The sequence below is a fragment of the Typopeltis vanoorti genome, chromosome 20, assembly GCF_054136105.1.
Source record: "Typopeltis vanoorti isolate ZY-2024b chromosome 20, IOZ_Tvanoo_1.0, whole genome shotgun sequence".
Taxonomy (NCBI): Eukaryota; Metazoa; Arthropoda; class Arachnida; order Uropygi; family Thelyphonidae; genus Typopeltis; species Typopeltis vanoorti.
In genome coordinates this window covers 51,312,831-51,328,774 of record NC_143568.1, presented here as the reverse complement: position 1 = coordinate 51,328,774, position 15,944 = coordinate 51,312,831, and the positions used below count along the sequence as shown (strand labels likewise).

The following is a 15,944-nucleotide window of genomic DNA, read 5'->3' as shown; positions in this document are numbered from 1 at the left end:
GCAAAAATTCTTGGCTTTCTCAAATTCTCTGAACTAAATGTCTCAAAGATATTGACAAAGGTACATTCTGCATCAATATCAAAGATATTGACACCAAGTTCATTAAAATCCTATAATCCCCACCAACCTCCTAATTAATTACCAGAAATTAATTTTTACCCTCTTCACTTTAATCACGGCACTGAGACTACATTCCATCAGCAAGGAATGCCACTTAGCACTTAATTTTAAAATAGCCCTTGGTTTTGTTCATGTAAGACACACTCAGTACCTGTTTGTTAACTTTAGTTCTCTCTTTTAAGGTTACATGGTGATCAGCATTCATATTTATGAATTTAGGGACACAAAACACACTTGTTAAAAAGATTATTTTACTGATTAATAATAAAATAATAACTTGACGTTTCGACCCCTGTATTGAGGTCATCATCAGAAGGATACATGTGTATAAGAACCAAGCTACATGCTGTTACACTCTATACAGGTAAATTACATTTACGTTGTTAACCAATCATTTTTCTTAGCCTACCCTCTAATGATAAAAAAAAATAAAAATAAAATAAAAACTACAATAAACTCTGCTAAAGTCCTCACGTACTAGGATTATTCTGGAATGATACAGTTCATATTGTTATATTACGATTATCTTCTGGATTTGTACAATACAGGTTGCTATTGAATGTTCAGGGGAAAAAAAAAAAAAAAAAAGCACTTCCAAGTCTTCTTGTATTGAGATTTTTCTTTGTGGTTGCTATGAAGGTGGCATATGGGTCCTCAACATTCTTGGAATGGTTAGACCAGGGGTTCCCAACCTTTTTGTTTCCTAGAGCACATCCTAAAATACCGGTATGGCAACGGGGACCATCTATTTTTTCAAGCAAATTTTTTGAATTCGTTTGTTAAATGAATACATACAAAGTTTACATTATAATCAAATGTTTTATTACTTAAAAGTTTACATTGTATAAAAATTTAAATATATATATTTAAGTTAGTGTGATCTTTGGCATTGCATTTCATTGGCCAGTGCTTCATAATTAGGAGAATATGATGATATTCCAGTTCTTAAACTGGAATGAACAACTTCGAATGCGCGTCTACTTTACATTGTATGTTTAATACTCGTCATGTGTCATTAACGCATGCGTCATATAGCATGCCATGAATTGTTGCATGATTATTTCAAACTATACGGCACACGGTTGAAAAGAGGCAGGCATACACAAATTGGTCGACAGGCGCCATGGTGCCTGCGGGCATAGGGTTGGGAACCCCTGGGTTAGACCTTCATTTTTATTCAGATTTGGATCATGTTTGAGCATTTCACATGCTTCTTTGAATTTCCACTTGAACCAGGTTTTGGTGTGGTGTAGGGACTTGGTACCTTTCCAATCAATTCTGTGGTATGTTTGGAGTGGTATGTTTGTGTGGTCGGAAAGGCAGGTTTTTCCAAATTGGAGGTATTTTATGTGTCGTTTGTGTTCATCCTTCCTGATTGGGATGGTTCGCCCTGCTTCCCCTATGTATGGTATGCTACATGTGCATTGTATTTTGTAAACCCCTGGGTTTGCTAGGTGTGGCAGAGGATCCTTGGAAGAACTGAGTAGGGGTCTTAATTTAGTCGGGGGTTTAAAGGTGGTTTTGATGTTGTATTTGTGTAGTGTTCTGTTTATTTTTTCGGAAATGCCTCTAACATATGTTATAGCAATAGCATTCTTGAAATCTTTTCTGTTATTAGTGGTATCTCTGTGGAGGATCTTGTGAATGGTTTTTATAGGTATTGATTTTTTATAATGGATACATTTTATATAAAAATGTATCCATTTTTTATAAAGGTATGTTTGATGGTCTCATATTCATGGTTAAGAGCTTGTTCATTTGAACAAATAGTTTGAGCTCTGTGTTTAAGGGTGCTTATGACCCCTAGTTTTTGTGTTGGGTGGTAATAAGAAGTTTTGTGTATGTACTGGCCTGTGTGTGTAGCTCTGTGGTAAAACTGAGAAGGAGAGACAGCCTGAAGGAAGATGCGTGACAAGTGTGTCTAGGAACAGAAGAAAGTTGTTTTTTTTCTATTTCAATGATGAATTGGATGTGTTTGTGTTGTTTGTTCAGGTGGCTAAGGAATGTATTTAGTGCTTCGTGGCAGTGGGGCCAAATGGTGAAAATATTGTCGATGTATCTGAGACAAATTTTGGGCTTTAGGCACGCCGACTCTAGAGCTCGTTGCTCAAAGTCTTCCATATAAAAGTTCGTTATTGGGGGGAAAGTGGTGAGCCCATGGCTGTACCGTCTTTTTGAAGGTAAAAATTGTTTTGCCACATGAAATATCCTGAGTTGAGTACATGGGTGAAGAGGGCCATGATGTCGTGTGGAAATATGTTCTGTAAGAGCAAGATAGTATCAAAGATCGGGACATTGGTGAAAAGGGAAGTTATGTCAAGCTGACTGATAGATCTTGGTCATTGAGTGTAATGTTTGTAATTTTGTTTATGAAATGTTGTGTATTTTTTATGTAGGAATTAGCACCCACACTCAAGGAATGACCAATCAATTCCTTGAGTGTGGGTGCTAATTTTTTGGCTAAGTGGAAATTTGGGCTGTCGATTCCTTCCACAATTGGACGTAATGGTGTGTCTGTTTTGTGTACTTTTGGCAGGCCATAAATTCTGGATGCGCGGGCATACTGCAGTATTAATTTTTTTAATTGTTTCTTCCAGCCACATGTTAACTGATTTAAGTAATTCAGTAGTTTTCTTTTTGTTGCGTTGCGTGGGGTTGTAATTTACCATTTGATAGGCGGTGTGGTCCGATACCAAATGGTTCATTTTTTCTATGTAGGTTGTCCGATTTAAAACAACAGTGGCATTCCCTTTATCTGCTTTTGTGATAATAATATCACGGTTATTTTTTTAGGGATTCGAGGGCTAGTTTTTCCGCTTTGTTTTGGTTCTCATACACATGAATATTCTGATGGTGACCTCAATACAAGGGTCAAAACATGAAGTTATTATTTTAGTATTAATCAGTAAAATAATCTTTTCAACAAGTGTGTTTTGTGTCCCTAAATTCATAAATATGAATGCTGATCACCGTGTAACCTTAAAAGAAAGAGTCATCATAATCCATGGAGATGTGAACAACAAGCAGTGCAGCCTCTACGGTAAGCTAAAGATACATAGTTCCATGTTAATTAATCGACTGGCCTTTTTGAAACTATGAAAAAATTCATCTTTGAATTTCACCTTTTTGAAAAAATTAATACCGAAATGCATTAAACTAAAGAAGAAATTTACATCAGCTAAAGCACTCCGTATCTATGCCAGGCTAGAAAAAGCGTTGCTAAGAGAACAGATCCACGAGATACGAAAAAACTTAGCATCTACCCAAGTCAAAGCGTTATAACTAATTTGAGCTATCTAGTTACGTTAATCCAGAAATTTGGGATATTCTGGACAAGATCACAGACGACTCGGCCAAGCACCTATTACTCAATAACAAAGAACAATTAATAACGAAGTTTTAAGCATTAAAACTACAGGAAAGCACAAGACAATTACGACGCCATAACGAAAGGAGCAGCCAATCACCCACAAACGCAGTTAGGAGCAACCAACCACCATCGGACCACTGTCTAGTTATCAACCAATTGGATTACAACCTCACCCAAGGTGAACTCTCACTACTGGAGAAAGGTTTAAATTATGCCATTGTTCTGAGGTCAGTAAATAAACTAGATATAATCTATCATATCGAGAGAGGTTTAAGATCCCTCCCCACCAATTTAGCTGACAAAATACGGATGGAAACTGCCTGTTTACTAATTCAACAAAAATTAAGCAGCAACCTAAACAAAACAGAAAAACTGGCCCTCAAATCCCTAAAAAAAAATAACCATGACATTATTATCACAAAAGCAGAAAAAGGGAATGCCACTGTTATTTTAAATCGGACAACCTACATAGAAAAAATGAACCATTTGGTATCGGACCACACCACCTATCAAATGGTAAATTACACCCCCACGCAACGCAACAAAAAGAAAACTACTGAACTACTTAAATCAGTTAACACGTGGCTGGAAGAAACAATTAAAAAAATTAATACTGCAGTATGCCCACGCACCCAGAATTTATGGCCTGCCAAAAGTACACAAAACAGACACATCATTACGTCGAATTGTGGAAGGAATTGACAGCCCGAATTACCACTTAGCCAAAAAATTAGCACCCACACTCAAGGAATTGATTGGTCATTCCTTGAGTGTGGGTGCTAATTCCTACATAAAAAATACACAACATTTCATAAACAAAATTACAAACATTACACTCAACGACCAAGATCTATCAGTCAGCTTTGACATAACTTCCCTTTTCACCAATGTCCCGATCTTTGATACTATCTTGCTCTTACAGAACATATTTCCACACGACATCATGGCCCTCTTCGCCCACGTACTCCACTCGAGATATTTCGTGTGGCAAAACAATTTTTACCTTCAAAAAGACAGTACAGCCATGGGCTCACCACTTTCCCCCCAACAACGAACTTTTATATGGAAGACTTTGAGCAACGAGCTCTAGAGTCGGCGTGCCTAAAGCCCAAAATTTGGCTCAGCTACGTCGACGATATTTTCGCCATTTGGCCCCACTGCCATGAATTTACCACAAACCTACACACACAGGCCGGTACATACACAAAACTTCTTATTACCACCCAACACAAAAACTAGGAGTCATAAGCACCCTTAAACACATAGCTCAAACTATTTGTTCAAATGAACAAGCTCTTAACCATGAATATGTGACCAGCAAACATACCTGTATAAAAAATGGATACATTTTTATATAAAATGTATCCATTATAAAAAATCGATACCTATAAAAACCATTCACAAGATCCTCCACAGAGATACCACTAATAACAAAAAAGATTTCAAAAATGCTATTGCTATACCATAAGTTAGAGGCATTTCCGAAAAAATAGACAGAACACTACACAAATTCAACATCAAAACCACCTTTAAACCCCCGACTAAATTAAGACCCCTACTCAGTTCTTCCAAGGATCCTCTGCCACACCTAGCAAACCCAGGGGTTTACAAAATACAATGCACATGTAACATACCATATATAGGGGAAGCAGGGTGAACCATCCCAATCAGGAAGGATGAACACAAACGACACATAAAATACCTCCAATTTGGAAAAACCGGCCTTTCTGACCACGCAAACATACCAATCCAAACATACCACAGAATTGATTGGAAAGGTAACAAGTCCCTACACCACACCAAAACCTAATTCGAGCAGAAATTCAAGGAAGCATGTGAAATGCTCAAACATGATACGAATCTGAATAAAAATGATGGTCTAACCATTCCAAGAATGTGGAGGACCCACCTGCAACCTTCATAGCAATCACAAAGAAAAATCTCAATACAAGAAGACTAAGTGCATTTTTTTTTTCCCCTGAACATTCAATAGCAACCTGTATTGTACAAATCCAGAAGATAATCGTAATATAACAATATGAACTGTATAATTCCAGAAGAATCCTAGTACATGAGGACTTTAGCTGAGTTTATTGTAGTTTTTATTGGTATTTTTTTTTTAATTACTAGAGGGCAGATTAAGAAAAATGATTAGTAAACAACATTAATTTACCTGTATAGAGTGCAACAGCATGTAGCTTGGTTCTTATATGTATCCTTCTGATGATTACCTCAATACAGGGGTCAAAACGTCAAGTTATTATTTTATTATTAATCAGCAAAATAATCTTTTCAACACGTGTGTTTTGTGTCCCGAAATTCATAAATATGAACTTCTGTTCTTGTTATTGCCTTTGTAACAAAGGTGAAATTACCAGAAAATAATTAAATCAGTTTAATTATAATATATATTTGAAAATGTTTTATTACCATTGTCCAAGCTCATATACAATCTTCAAAACTGTCTCCACAACAATTACTGCCCACTTGTTAAGCCTCTGTTATGCCTGACAAGCCATGTTCAATGAGAACTGAACATAGAATGAGAACTGTATGAAAATTTGTAGTAGAAAGGCCTAGCATCGTGAGTGAACATAGCAGTAGATTTGAGCTGTGCTAAAGAAAAGTGTTTTTAATTAGTGTATAGTGTGGTTTTTTATCGCAAACTTCACTGCACTTTTTCAGCTTGGATACAAATATCCTTCAGTGGTGTTGTTCTTGTTGTTTTCCTACTTATTTGTTCATACTGCTTCTGCTTCTGAAAACATCAATAAAGAAACATATGTCAGCGGCATGGAAAACTTCTGTACGAAAGTTTGCTTATGCCTTGGATTTTTTCGCATGGATGTGTTGGAAAAATTGCTATATGCATGTACTGGAAAATGTGAAATATTTGTTTGACTGTTTGGGTAAACGAAAAGAAAAGCATTAACGTATGTGAAAAGTGTCTTGATAGATCAGAGCGATTAGAAATGGAAGAAAGTATTGGAAACATAGTAGAAAGCTTAGACAGGATTTAGTGAAAATGAAAAGCGAAATGAAACATCTGAAGAGGATGTTTCATTTCATATTAAACATCTAAAGAAGAGATTGGCTGATGATAATGAGAAGGAGGAAGTTAGTATTATGAAGAAAGAGTCAAATGATAATTGTATATCATTGTATGGGAACTATCATTAGAGGTGTGATTACAAAATAAAGTGCGCAAAACATGCTTTCCTGGTGGGATAATGAAGCAAATAACTCATGCATTGCAGAAAAAGAAAGACCCGAGTATCAAAATTAGTGATAGTCATGGCCACAAATGACTTAGTTGGGGAGAAAAAGAACGTTGATAGAGGCTTGAAGTTGTTGCAGCAGGTAAAGAATAGTGTTGTTGGGAAAGTCGTAGGCATGTTGCAGAGGTATGACAACAGCAGATTGAGAAGGAGAGCAGAGATAATGAATAGTAAGATGGTTGAGTTGTGTGAGGCAAAGGTGGTTCACAATTTGTGAACCTGTGGAGTGAATTTGAAAGGAGGTTAGAATCGTTTACAGCTGATGGATTACATTTGAATGGGTTTTGTGAGGGGCATTCAGAAAGCATCGTTTTCTGAGAAAACACAGAGTCAAGAAGCTAATGTAGTAAATGATCAATCTACTAGTGAAGCAGGATAGCACAAATAAACAGACTGTATGACAGGAGGAAGATGGATATGAGGTTCAAAATGTGGCTGCAGCAGCAGCACAAGATGATGATGGAATGCATAATGATGAAGATGAGACAGGTAGGAATGGAAATCAGAGTCAGGATCAGGGAAACGGGAGTGGTCAGACCAAAGAGAGAGGTGTGGTATAGCAGCTAGAATAGAGAATGGTGCTGATAGAGAGACTTTAATTAAAGGAATATAGAATGGGAGGAGGAGATAGTGTATGAGAACAAGGAGAGTGAGTTTGTGGAATTTCTGAGAGATTAGCATCTTTAACAGCATGTGATTGAAGCAACCAGAGACTGATGTTTTGGATTTGATGATAACTTCACAAAATGTAGTTGTTAAAGAGGTGCTGACACTGCTACTGGTAGGTGAGAGAGAGATCATAAGGTACTTGTTTAGGAAGTGGTGAAACAAAAAAAGTTACTGTCAAAAATGGATATATGTGGAAGTATAAGGTAGGTGATTACAGGAAACGCTATAGTCGATAAGCATCAAGACGTTGGGTAGATGAGCTATGCTGAAAGGATGTTGACAGTGCATTGAAATTCATAAGGTAATATCTGACACAAGTAATGTATAACTGCATACCAAAAGTTAAGCAAGCAAACAGAGTAATACGAGTGATATGGATGAACAGTGAAATTGAACAAGCTGTGCTGGAAAAGAAAAGGCTATGGAGAGGTAAGAGACAGTTGGTGATGATTGGATCCATGAAGAGTATAAAGTGCAGTCTAGAAAGGTGATGAGCATGGTCAAAAGAAAAGGTGCAAGTATGAGAGGAGATTTGCTAGTTCATGCCAAGGTTTACTCAGGGAATTTTTCCACTATATGGCAAGAAAGAGAAATAATAATTATGGCAGGCTAACACCGGTGGATAGTCATGGCAGCAGTATAACAGTTGAAAGGATATAGTGGAATTATTGAACAACACTTTATCAGCATATATCATACTGGTGTAAATGATGCTATGCAATATATAGAAGGGAGGCAAGTATTCGGATAATTGGAACTGAAAGAATATGAGGTGTATCAGGTGTTGATTGGGTTAGATGTTAGTAAGACTGTGGTAATGGATGGCATATCACCATGTGTTCTTAAAGAATGTGCACCACAGTTGGCTATGCATTAGATCTGGTTATTTAATGTAAATCTTGCAGTGGGTAAAGTTCCTAAGGAGTGCAAAAAAGGCAAAATAGCATCACTTCACAAGCATGATTCTAGTACAGAAGTTTCCAACTATAGGCCAGTTGTATAACTGCAGTTGTGATCAAGGTGTTGGAGAGATTGGTAAGGAATAGAATACAGGATTGGGTTGATGGATATAGCATTCTTTATGATGTCTCTATTGATTTGTAAAGAGTGGGTCCTGACTTAACAATTTACTTGCATTTTATGACATGGTAACAAATGTGTTAGATAAGGAAGAATCATATACAGCGATATTCTTGGACTTTGCAAAAGCGTTTGATAGATTACCGCATGATAAGTTGGTGTACAAGCTGCAGAGGATGGGAATGGATAATATATATTGGTTTAATGGATCAGAGACCGGCAGTCTGAATGATACCAGTAAGTTGTGTACGATGGAGCAGTGTCTTAAAAAAGGAGAGTAATCAGCGGCATCTCTCAGGGTTCTGTTCTTGGGCACCTGCTGTTTAAGTTGTTTGTAATCAATATATCATGTGGACTGACTGGCGATCTTCAGTTGTTTGCTGATGATGATGATGCAAATTTGTGAAGAATTATAAGTAGCACTGCTGATGTTAATTCCCTTCAAGAAGATTTAAATGGACTTTTTACTTGGACAAAGGAGTGGGATTGTAGTTTTAACATTAATAAGTGCAAGGTGTTGCATTTTGGAGTGCAGAAATATAAGGCTGTGTACTATATCAATGATGCTGTACTGCAGGAAGTGGATTGAGATTTGCAATTTGAAAGTGATGGTTGACTGAAGTTTAGAGGTCATATTGTTAGTGTTGAGAAGGCTGTACATCGTAGTGCTCTATAATAGGAAGTGCTGTAACATGTGGTGATAAAAAAAGTGGTTGTGCCACTGTATAAAGCACCAGTCAGACCAACACTTGGGCTATTTTGCTCAAATCTTGTCACCTGGTTTTCAATGTGATGTGGAGACATTGGAGAGGGTCCAGAGACAAGTGACTAAGACGATGTCAGTACTTTGGAATGCTGGCTATGGAGAGAAGTTGAAGAGATGTGGATTACAGAGTTTGGTGGATAGGAGGAAGAGAGGTGATATGATAGATAAATTTAAGCTAGTGAGAGGATTTTGTTAGATTAATCCAGAGGGGATTATAAAAAGAGTAGAAGGTGAGAGGGGAAGAACCAGAGATCATCCCTGGAAGTTATGTAAAGTTGTGGTGAAGAGGGGTGTAAGGAGGAGATTTTTTATATGGAGAATTGTCAGTGAATGGAATGCATTACCAGAATGTGTTGATAATGCAAGGAGTGTTAAGCATTTTAAGATTCTATATGATAAATGTTGTCAGTTGAATGAACCACCAACGATGAGTCTGCTGACTCCATGGAGGGTGTAATAATAAGTCTTTTAAGTGGTATGTAATTTTTGTTATCCACAATACTGAAGGCAATTTAGAGTAGAGTTTCTAACTTGCTAAAGTTGGTCCACCCAATGTATAAATATACAGTAAGGTGTAATATACATATTTCTTTTTTTTGGATTAATATTTTTTTTTCTTTTTCCTCCCTCTTTTATGTGGCTCCCACCTATGAAAAGCTTCTATAAACCTGTAGTACATTAGTACCATAGATGGACTAAGGATTTTTTTATTCTCCATTTTTATTAATTATACATATTTTCTACACAGTCTGGAAATCCTGCTATAGAAACCAAATATGGAACTTTTTTCCATTTCAGGTCACCAGTAAATGGGAAGGTGGTCTCACACCAAGCTAAGAAATTCATCTCCTACCTAAAGGCAATCACAAACATCCATACTGACAACAGGATTTGAACCTGTTAGTTGGAGAGCAGATACACTAACCATTCAGCAAACAAGACTGGCAAACATAATGTATGAGTGGTATTTAAGCATGTATAAGGTAAAATTAGACATTTAAACTTCATTCCACATGACAAATCAATCAGAAAAAAATTTCTTCCTTGAACATTATTAAATGATCTTACAATAAAAATAGAAATTTACAAAATGTTTTAACTTTTTTTAATTCTGATTCTGCATAACTCACTGATTAACAGTGGTGCCATCAATATGAAACAATCCAAACTCCTTTAAATGAGATTTAATCTTATTCCTCAAAACAGACAGATTGTCTTGCTTCCCTCCACGACACATGGCATGATAATCAAAGGCAATATAGGGTATGTCACGATGCCTGGATGCTTTGTGATGACTCTGGAATTAAATGTAATGTAAACATTACACTAAAAAGAAGAACTATTTGTACAATAAATCTAGTTTGTAGTCACATCTTGTGACACAAAAATAAAGAAGCCAAATATGTTTTACTTTTCATTTAATTAAGGTTATGCTGAAATACACAAAAATCACTATAGCATATGTAATACAATAATAATTTTTTATGTTGCATTCTAAAGTATCAAATCAATCACATTTTATTGACATATGGAAAACAAAGAATGATTTTCTTTCTTTCTTTTTTTTTCCCCCCTATAGTAATCCTATACACGAGAGGGTATTCATTCAACCTATGATAGGCAAAATGTTGAACACTGGAATTGAAGATCTGTAGATTGCCTGTACCCATTATGAAATACAAAGAGTAAGTTATTAGACATTTAATAGAGATGTGCATTAGACATACTATAAATTTTTTTTTAAATAACAGCTTCACAAATGTAAGAGAAAACTAAATAGAATTTATTACTCCGATATATTTCACTCAATATATCATGAGCTTCATTCAGGGAGAAGGAAGAACTGGTAATAACATTTAAATTCTGAATACAAGAATGAGTGATACAGCATGCATATAATATCACATTATAGTAGGCTGTACAGTAAGAAGAAACACTATTAGAGTTTAGAGATGTGGGTATAGATATAATTAATTTTTTAAAGAAAATTATAAACAATTAAGAGCAATCACTTCCCAAAATTAAGAGATAGGTATACAGTCTGTCTGATGGATGGTGGTGTGGGGCTTCACGTGATTCGAAAAAGAGACAATCAAATTTGAACCTACTGCAGTGTATCATCTTGGTATGGTTCCAGTGAATTCTATGTCTAGTGTCGATGGCATGAGAAACAAGGCCTGATCCTTTGGATTCCAGAAATCTTATATAATCTTGATGTTTTTGGATTCTAATAGCAGCAGAAAGGCTACTCTGACCAAAGTAGCAAAGATGACAAGAACAGCGTATTTGATAAACACCAGGAAAGGATAGAGATAATAACGTATCTTTGATAGATAATAAGAAAGATGACAACTTCTCAGATGATATGAAGGGGGTATAAAAAATATATCTGCGAAAGGTTCTTGCTATTTCTTCAGATGTTCCTTTAAGGCAGGGCATGCTGATCAAGAGATGACAATTATTAAATATTTTCTGTATCAAGGTCTCGCTGTATCCATTAAGTAATAGAGTAAGTTTCATTTTATTTAATTCTAATAGAAGACTCAGTAGAACAAACTGTGCATACTTTGTGCACAGAGGCTTTTGATGATACCTATTTTTTTTGTGAAGGATGATGTGAAGATGCATGGATATATCTGCCTGTAAAGGATGGCTTCCTGTAAACAGAAAATTCAATATTAGAAGCAGAGGAGTTATGATGTATTAAAGTATTATTAGATACTTTAATACTCATGTACTAATTATAAATCTGCAGAGAATATGACTCAGATTTCCTTAGAAGGATAACATACAGAACTGTATCTACTGTGTGTGTGTTTAAGGAAAATATTTTTTTTTTTTTATATATAGCTTGAACTTCATTCTTTGGAATTCAAAACCTGCTAAATTTTGAAGTCAATGCACCATCATAGATACCAATCTAAAACATTGGTATCTATGATTATATATTGATAGTTCATTGATAAACAGGTAACTGCTAATTTTTCTTAATTATTTTTTAAAAGTAATCAGCTAACACTTTTTATTCCTATATAGGTATGGAGAATGTGAAAAAAGTCTCAAAATAATTTCACCCTGTCAAATAATAAAAGCACCATATGTTATTTTTAGTAAATTCCAAAATATTGGACATTTTCTTTTTGAATGCTCCTAAAGTTATGCTTAAAAACAATGTATTTATACTTAAGAGATTTTTCGATATATGCAAAAGGGGAGAAAATAGTGGGTCATTCATAAAAGTTAATAAGTGTGCAGTTTTGAGAGTAAATTGCTGTTTTTTTTCCAAATTTTCCAGTTTTGTTTGTTAATTCTAATATTTGGTCTTTCTTAATCCTAGCTACAATGCAAGCTAGTTTACAATAGCTTGTGGAGTATCTGGATTTCATTTAGACACACCACATTTTATGTTTTAATAAATTAGATGACATGTATCCAAACAACCTTATAATAAATAAATAAAAAAATTAAAAAAACTGGAAAGAGACTGGGATATCATGAAACATAATTCTTCCTTCTTCCACTCCATAACAATTACAGTGACATAATGTGGATTTAATACCATCATGAAATTTATTATAACTAATGTCATTTGCCTTCATCCCCACAAAAATAATAAAAATTATGTTCATAAATTATTTTATAAAATTTTTAAGTTATTAAAACAGTTTGTAGCTTTAAATGTTAACAAGTATCGCTAAACTTTGGCAATATTTTGTAATGGCAACAGAGATGATACATGCACACTGCATGCAAGCATAGATATCAGTTGCTGTTGTTCTTGAAATCCCTAAGGCTTTTGATAGGGTCTGGTAATGTGGGCTTCTCAACAAGTTACCATCATTTAGACTGCCTTCGTCCTTGTGTAAATGGATTGCCAGCTTTTTCTCAGACTGATCCCTAGGTGTTCTCTCCTCGGCATTGACAAGTAATGTCAATGCCAGTGTCCCTCAGGGTTCTGTCATTTCACCCACTCACTTCCCGAATTATATAAATTACCTGCTCTCATTCACTGCAAATCCTATTTATAGTTTTGCTGATGATAGTGCACTCTTCATCCTACTCATATGACAAGTCTTACAGTGCTCAAACATCACATGCATCAAGATCATCTATAATGTGTGTCCTGAACAATGATTTTCAAAGTATCCTTGATTGGGATGAAAGCAACCTAGTCAACTTTAATGCTTCCAAAAATAAGTTTTGTTTGTTTTCATGTAAAAAAAGACATCGGATCTTCTCTGCTTACTTCTGATAATACTAAACTCAACGGTCGAGACCAAATCTCTCTTCTTGGACTGACTCTTACTCCAAACTTTTCTTGGTAGAATCATATCACTTCAACAGCATCAACCTCCTCCTCCTATCCTCATCTTTCTAGGACAGGTTGAGTCCCCTCCAAATGAGGGGTTTACTGGCGTATTAATGCAGCCGGTTCGCCACTCCTCCGCTGCATCCCCCAGGGCAATATATTTCTGCTGTATCCATGTGTGTTCATAGGGCCGGTTTGCCTGCTTATGGGATGAAAAACCCCAGATAAACTAGGGGGAAAAACCCTGCTGTCCACACCCAAGACCGGCTAACTTTGCTGTGGCTGAGGAAGATCCTTGAGCTCCTCACGTCTCCGACGGGAATCGAACCTAGGACACTCCTTCCCCAGGAATATGGTTACAAAGCGGATAGCCACTAGGCTAACCGCGCAGACATAGCATCAACAGCGTTCAAAAAAACTGGCATCCTTTCCAGTCAAGTTGGTACTAAGTATCTCTGCTGAACAGTTACATACTCTGTACAAATCCCAAATCTGACCAACACTGGAATACTGCTCTCATCAGGGTTGTGCACCTAAGAGCACCCTAAAAATTCTTCATGCCATTCAAAGAGGGCAGTCCAGTTGATAACTGACACCTCCCCTTAAAGACTCTCTTCATCCACTATCCCATAGAAAATAAATTTCTGTATTGCCTCTCTTCTACAGATATTTCCATGGCCATTGTTCAGCTGAATTAGCATCTATTATGCCTCATGTTTCTCCCATCTACAGGAATTCATACTACAGCTGATCAGCATTCTTTTACAGTCAAACTGCATACTTGTTGAACCTGCTATTCCAGTCATCTTTCATTACTTTTGCCTCAATTATGTGGAATAGTCTTCCTCATGAAGCATTTCCAAAGGACTACAATTTTCAACAGTATCAACATGTATTCTAACATCTGTTTGCTAGAGGCGCTTCTGCCTTTCGTGTGTGGCACGAAAGGCAGAAGCCTGTATATATATAGATATATCTATATATATACAGGGTGTTCGGGATAAATTTGACAGTTTCGTAAGGAAAAAGAAAATCTTCTTTGTATCTATTAAATTTAATGAATTGACAAAAAAACATTACAGGCAGAGTTAATTACAATGCTATCAACAAGATTTACTCAAAATAACCACCATTAGCATCGATCACAGCTTCAATTCTGCTTCGGAACCTCGAACAAGCTGATGCTACAGTCTCCCTGGGAAGGGCCGCAAAAACTGTTTTAATTTTATCCATTAACTGGGCTTTTGTATTACTGGAAGTGCGATTGGTGTCTTTTTCAACTGCGCCCCATACAAAATAATCCATGGGGTTAAGGTCTGGGATGTTTGGAGGCCAAACATTTGGACTGGTGAAGTCGTAGAAATTTTCAGACAACCATTTTTGACTTTTCCCAGAGGTGTGGCAAGGGGCCGAATCCTGCTGCCATACATACGGCCTACCATTGGCTACCCTTGTTATCCAGGGCTTGACTACAGTTAGCAACTCCACGAACAAAGCCCGAATTCCAATGCCAGGGTTCTTCAACACCTGTTCCTGCAGATTTGCGAGGAATTCTGCTGTACGAACGCAATCAGATCGTCTGCTAGGGATCTTTCTTCTTGCTACATCCTCGTAGTCACCATTGCAAGTCTCTAGTTCATGCCTGATTGTTTTTACTGTATTCAGGGAGCATTGGGCAGCAGTCGTAATATCCTTATTTTGATGGCGGGCATGAATCATCATGATACAAGTTATTCTCTTCCATGATTCAGGTGGGTTCCAGCTATCCATCCTTTCTGACATCTTGTATATGAATGAAGAAGGGTCCAAACTTTTAAATGAAGAGAAGTGTGTGTTAATACATGTAACTTACGGAAAAATATAATTAATTATAAATATGTCAAATTTATCCCGAACACCCTGTATATATATATATATATATATATATATATATATATATATAAACAATTTTAGTTTTTGCTGTTGTGAAGAATGGAATGAGAATGTGGGTTCCTTTTGAAGAGGAGAAAGCAGTAAGTTAAAGAAATGATCAGGAAACTTTCTTTCTGGTGGTCTTTCATGGTGCAAATGACTACAAGAAGATAAAAATCTAGAAAAAGGCCTCTAGTATTTTAAAAGGATAAACAGTAACGGTTTGGAAAAAAGTGAATTCCTTTAAGTAGGCTGGTCTGCTGTTGTCTCATCCCAAGTTTTCTTCAGTCAACATATAAGTTTGAAGACAGAAAGAAAACATTTGTTTCAAGAGCAAGCTGTGTTTCTTCTAAATAGTGTTCTTACTAATAGTGCATACTATAGAATACTGCAGACAAAGAAAGTGTATAAAAACAGGAAAACTGATTTCATCAGTATGAA

The 15,944-nt window shown here is 36.2% G+C and overlaps 1 protein-coding gene across 1 annotated transcript in view; it reads right to left on the bottom strand.

Moving 5' to 3' along the window:
• Positions 1 to 15,944, bottom strand: part of Synj (synaptojanin) — a 384,587-nt gene that overhangs the window by 266,443 nt on the left and 102,200 nt on the right. The window contains exon 8 of the mRNA XM_090410710.1: positions 10,414 to 10,580. Coding sequence (XP_090266836.1) covers positions 10,414 to 10,580 — 167 coding nt within the window. The remainder of the gene's footprint in view (positions 1 to 10,413; positions 10,581 to 15,944) is intronic.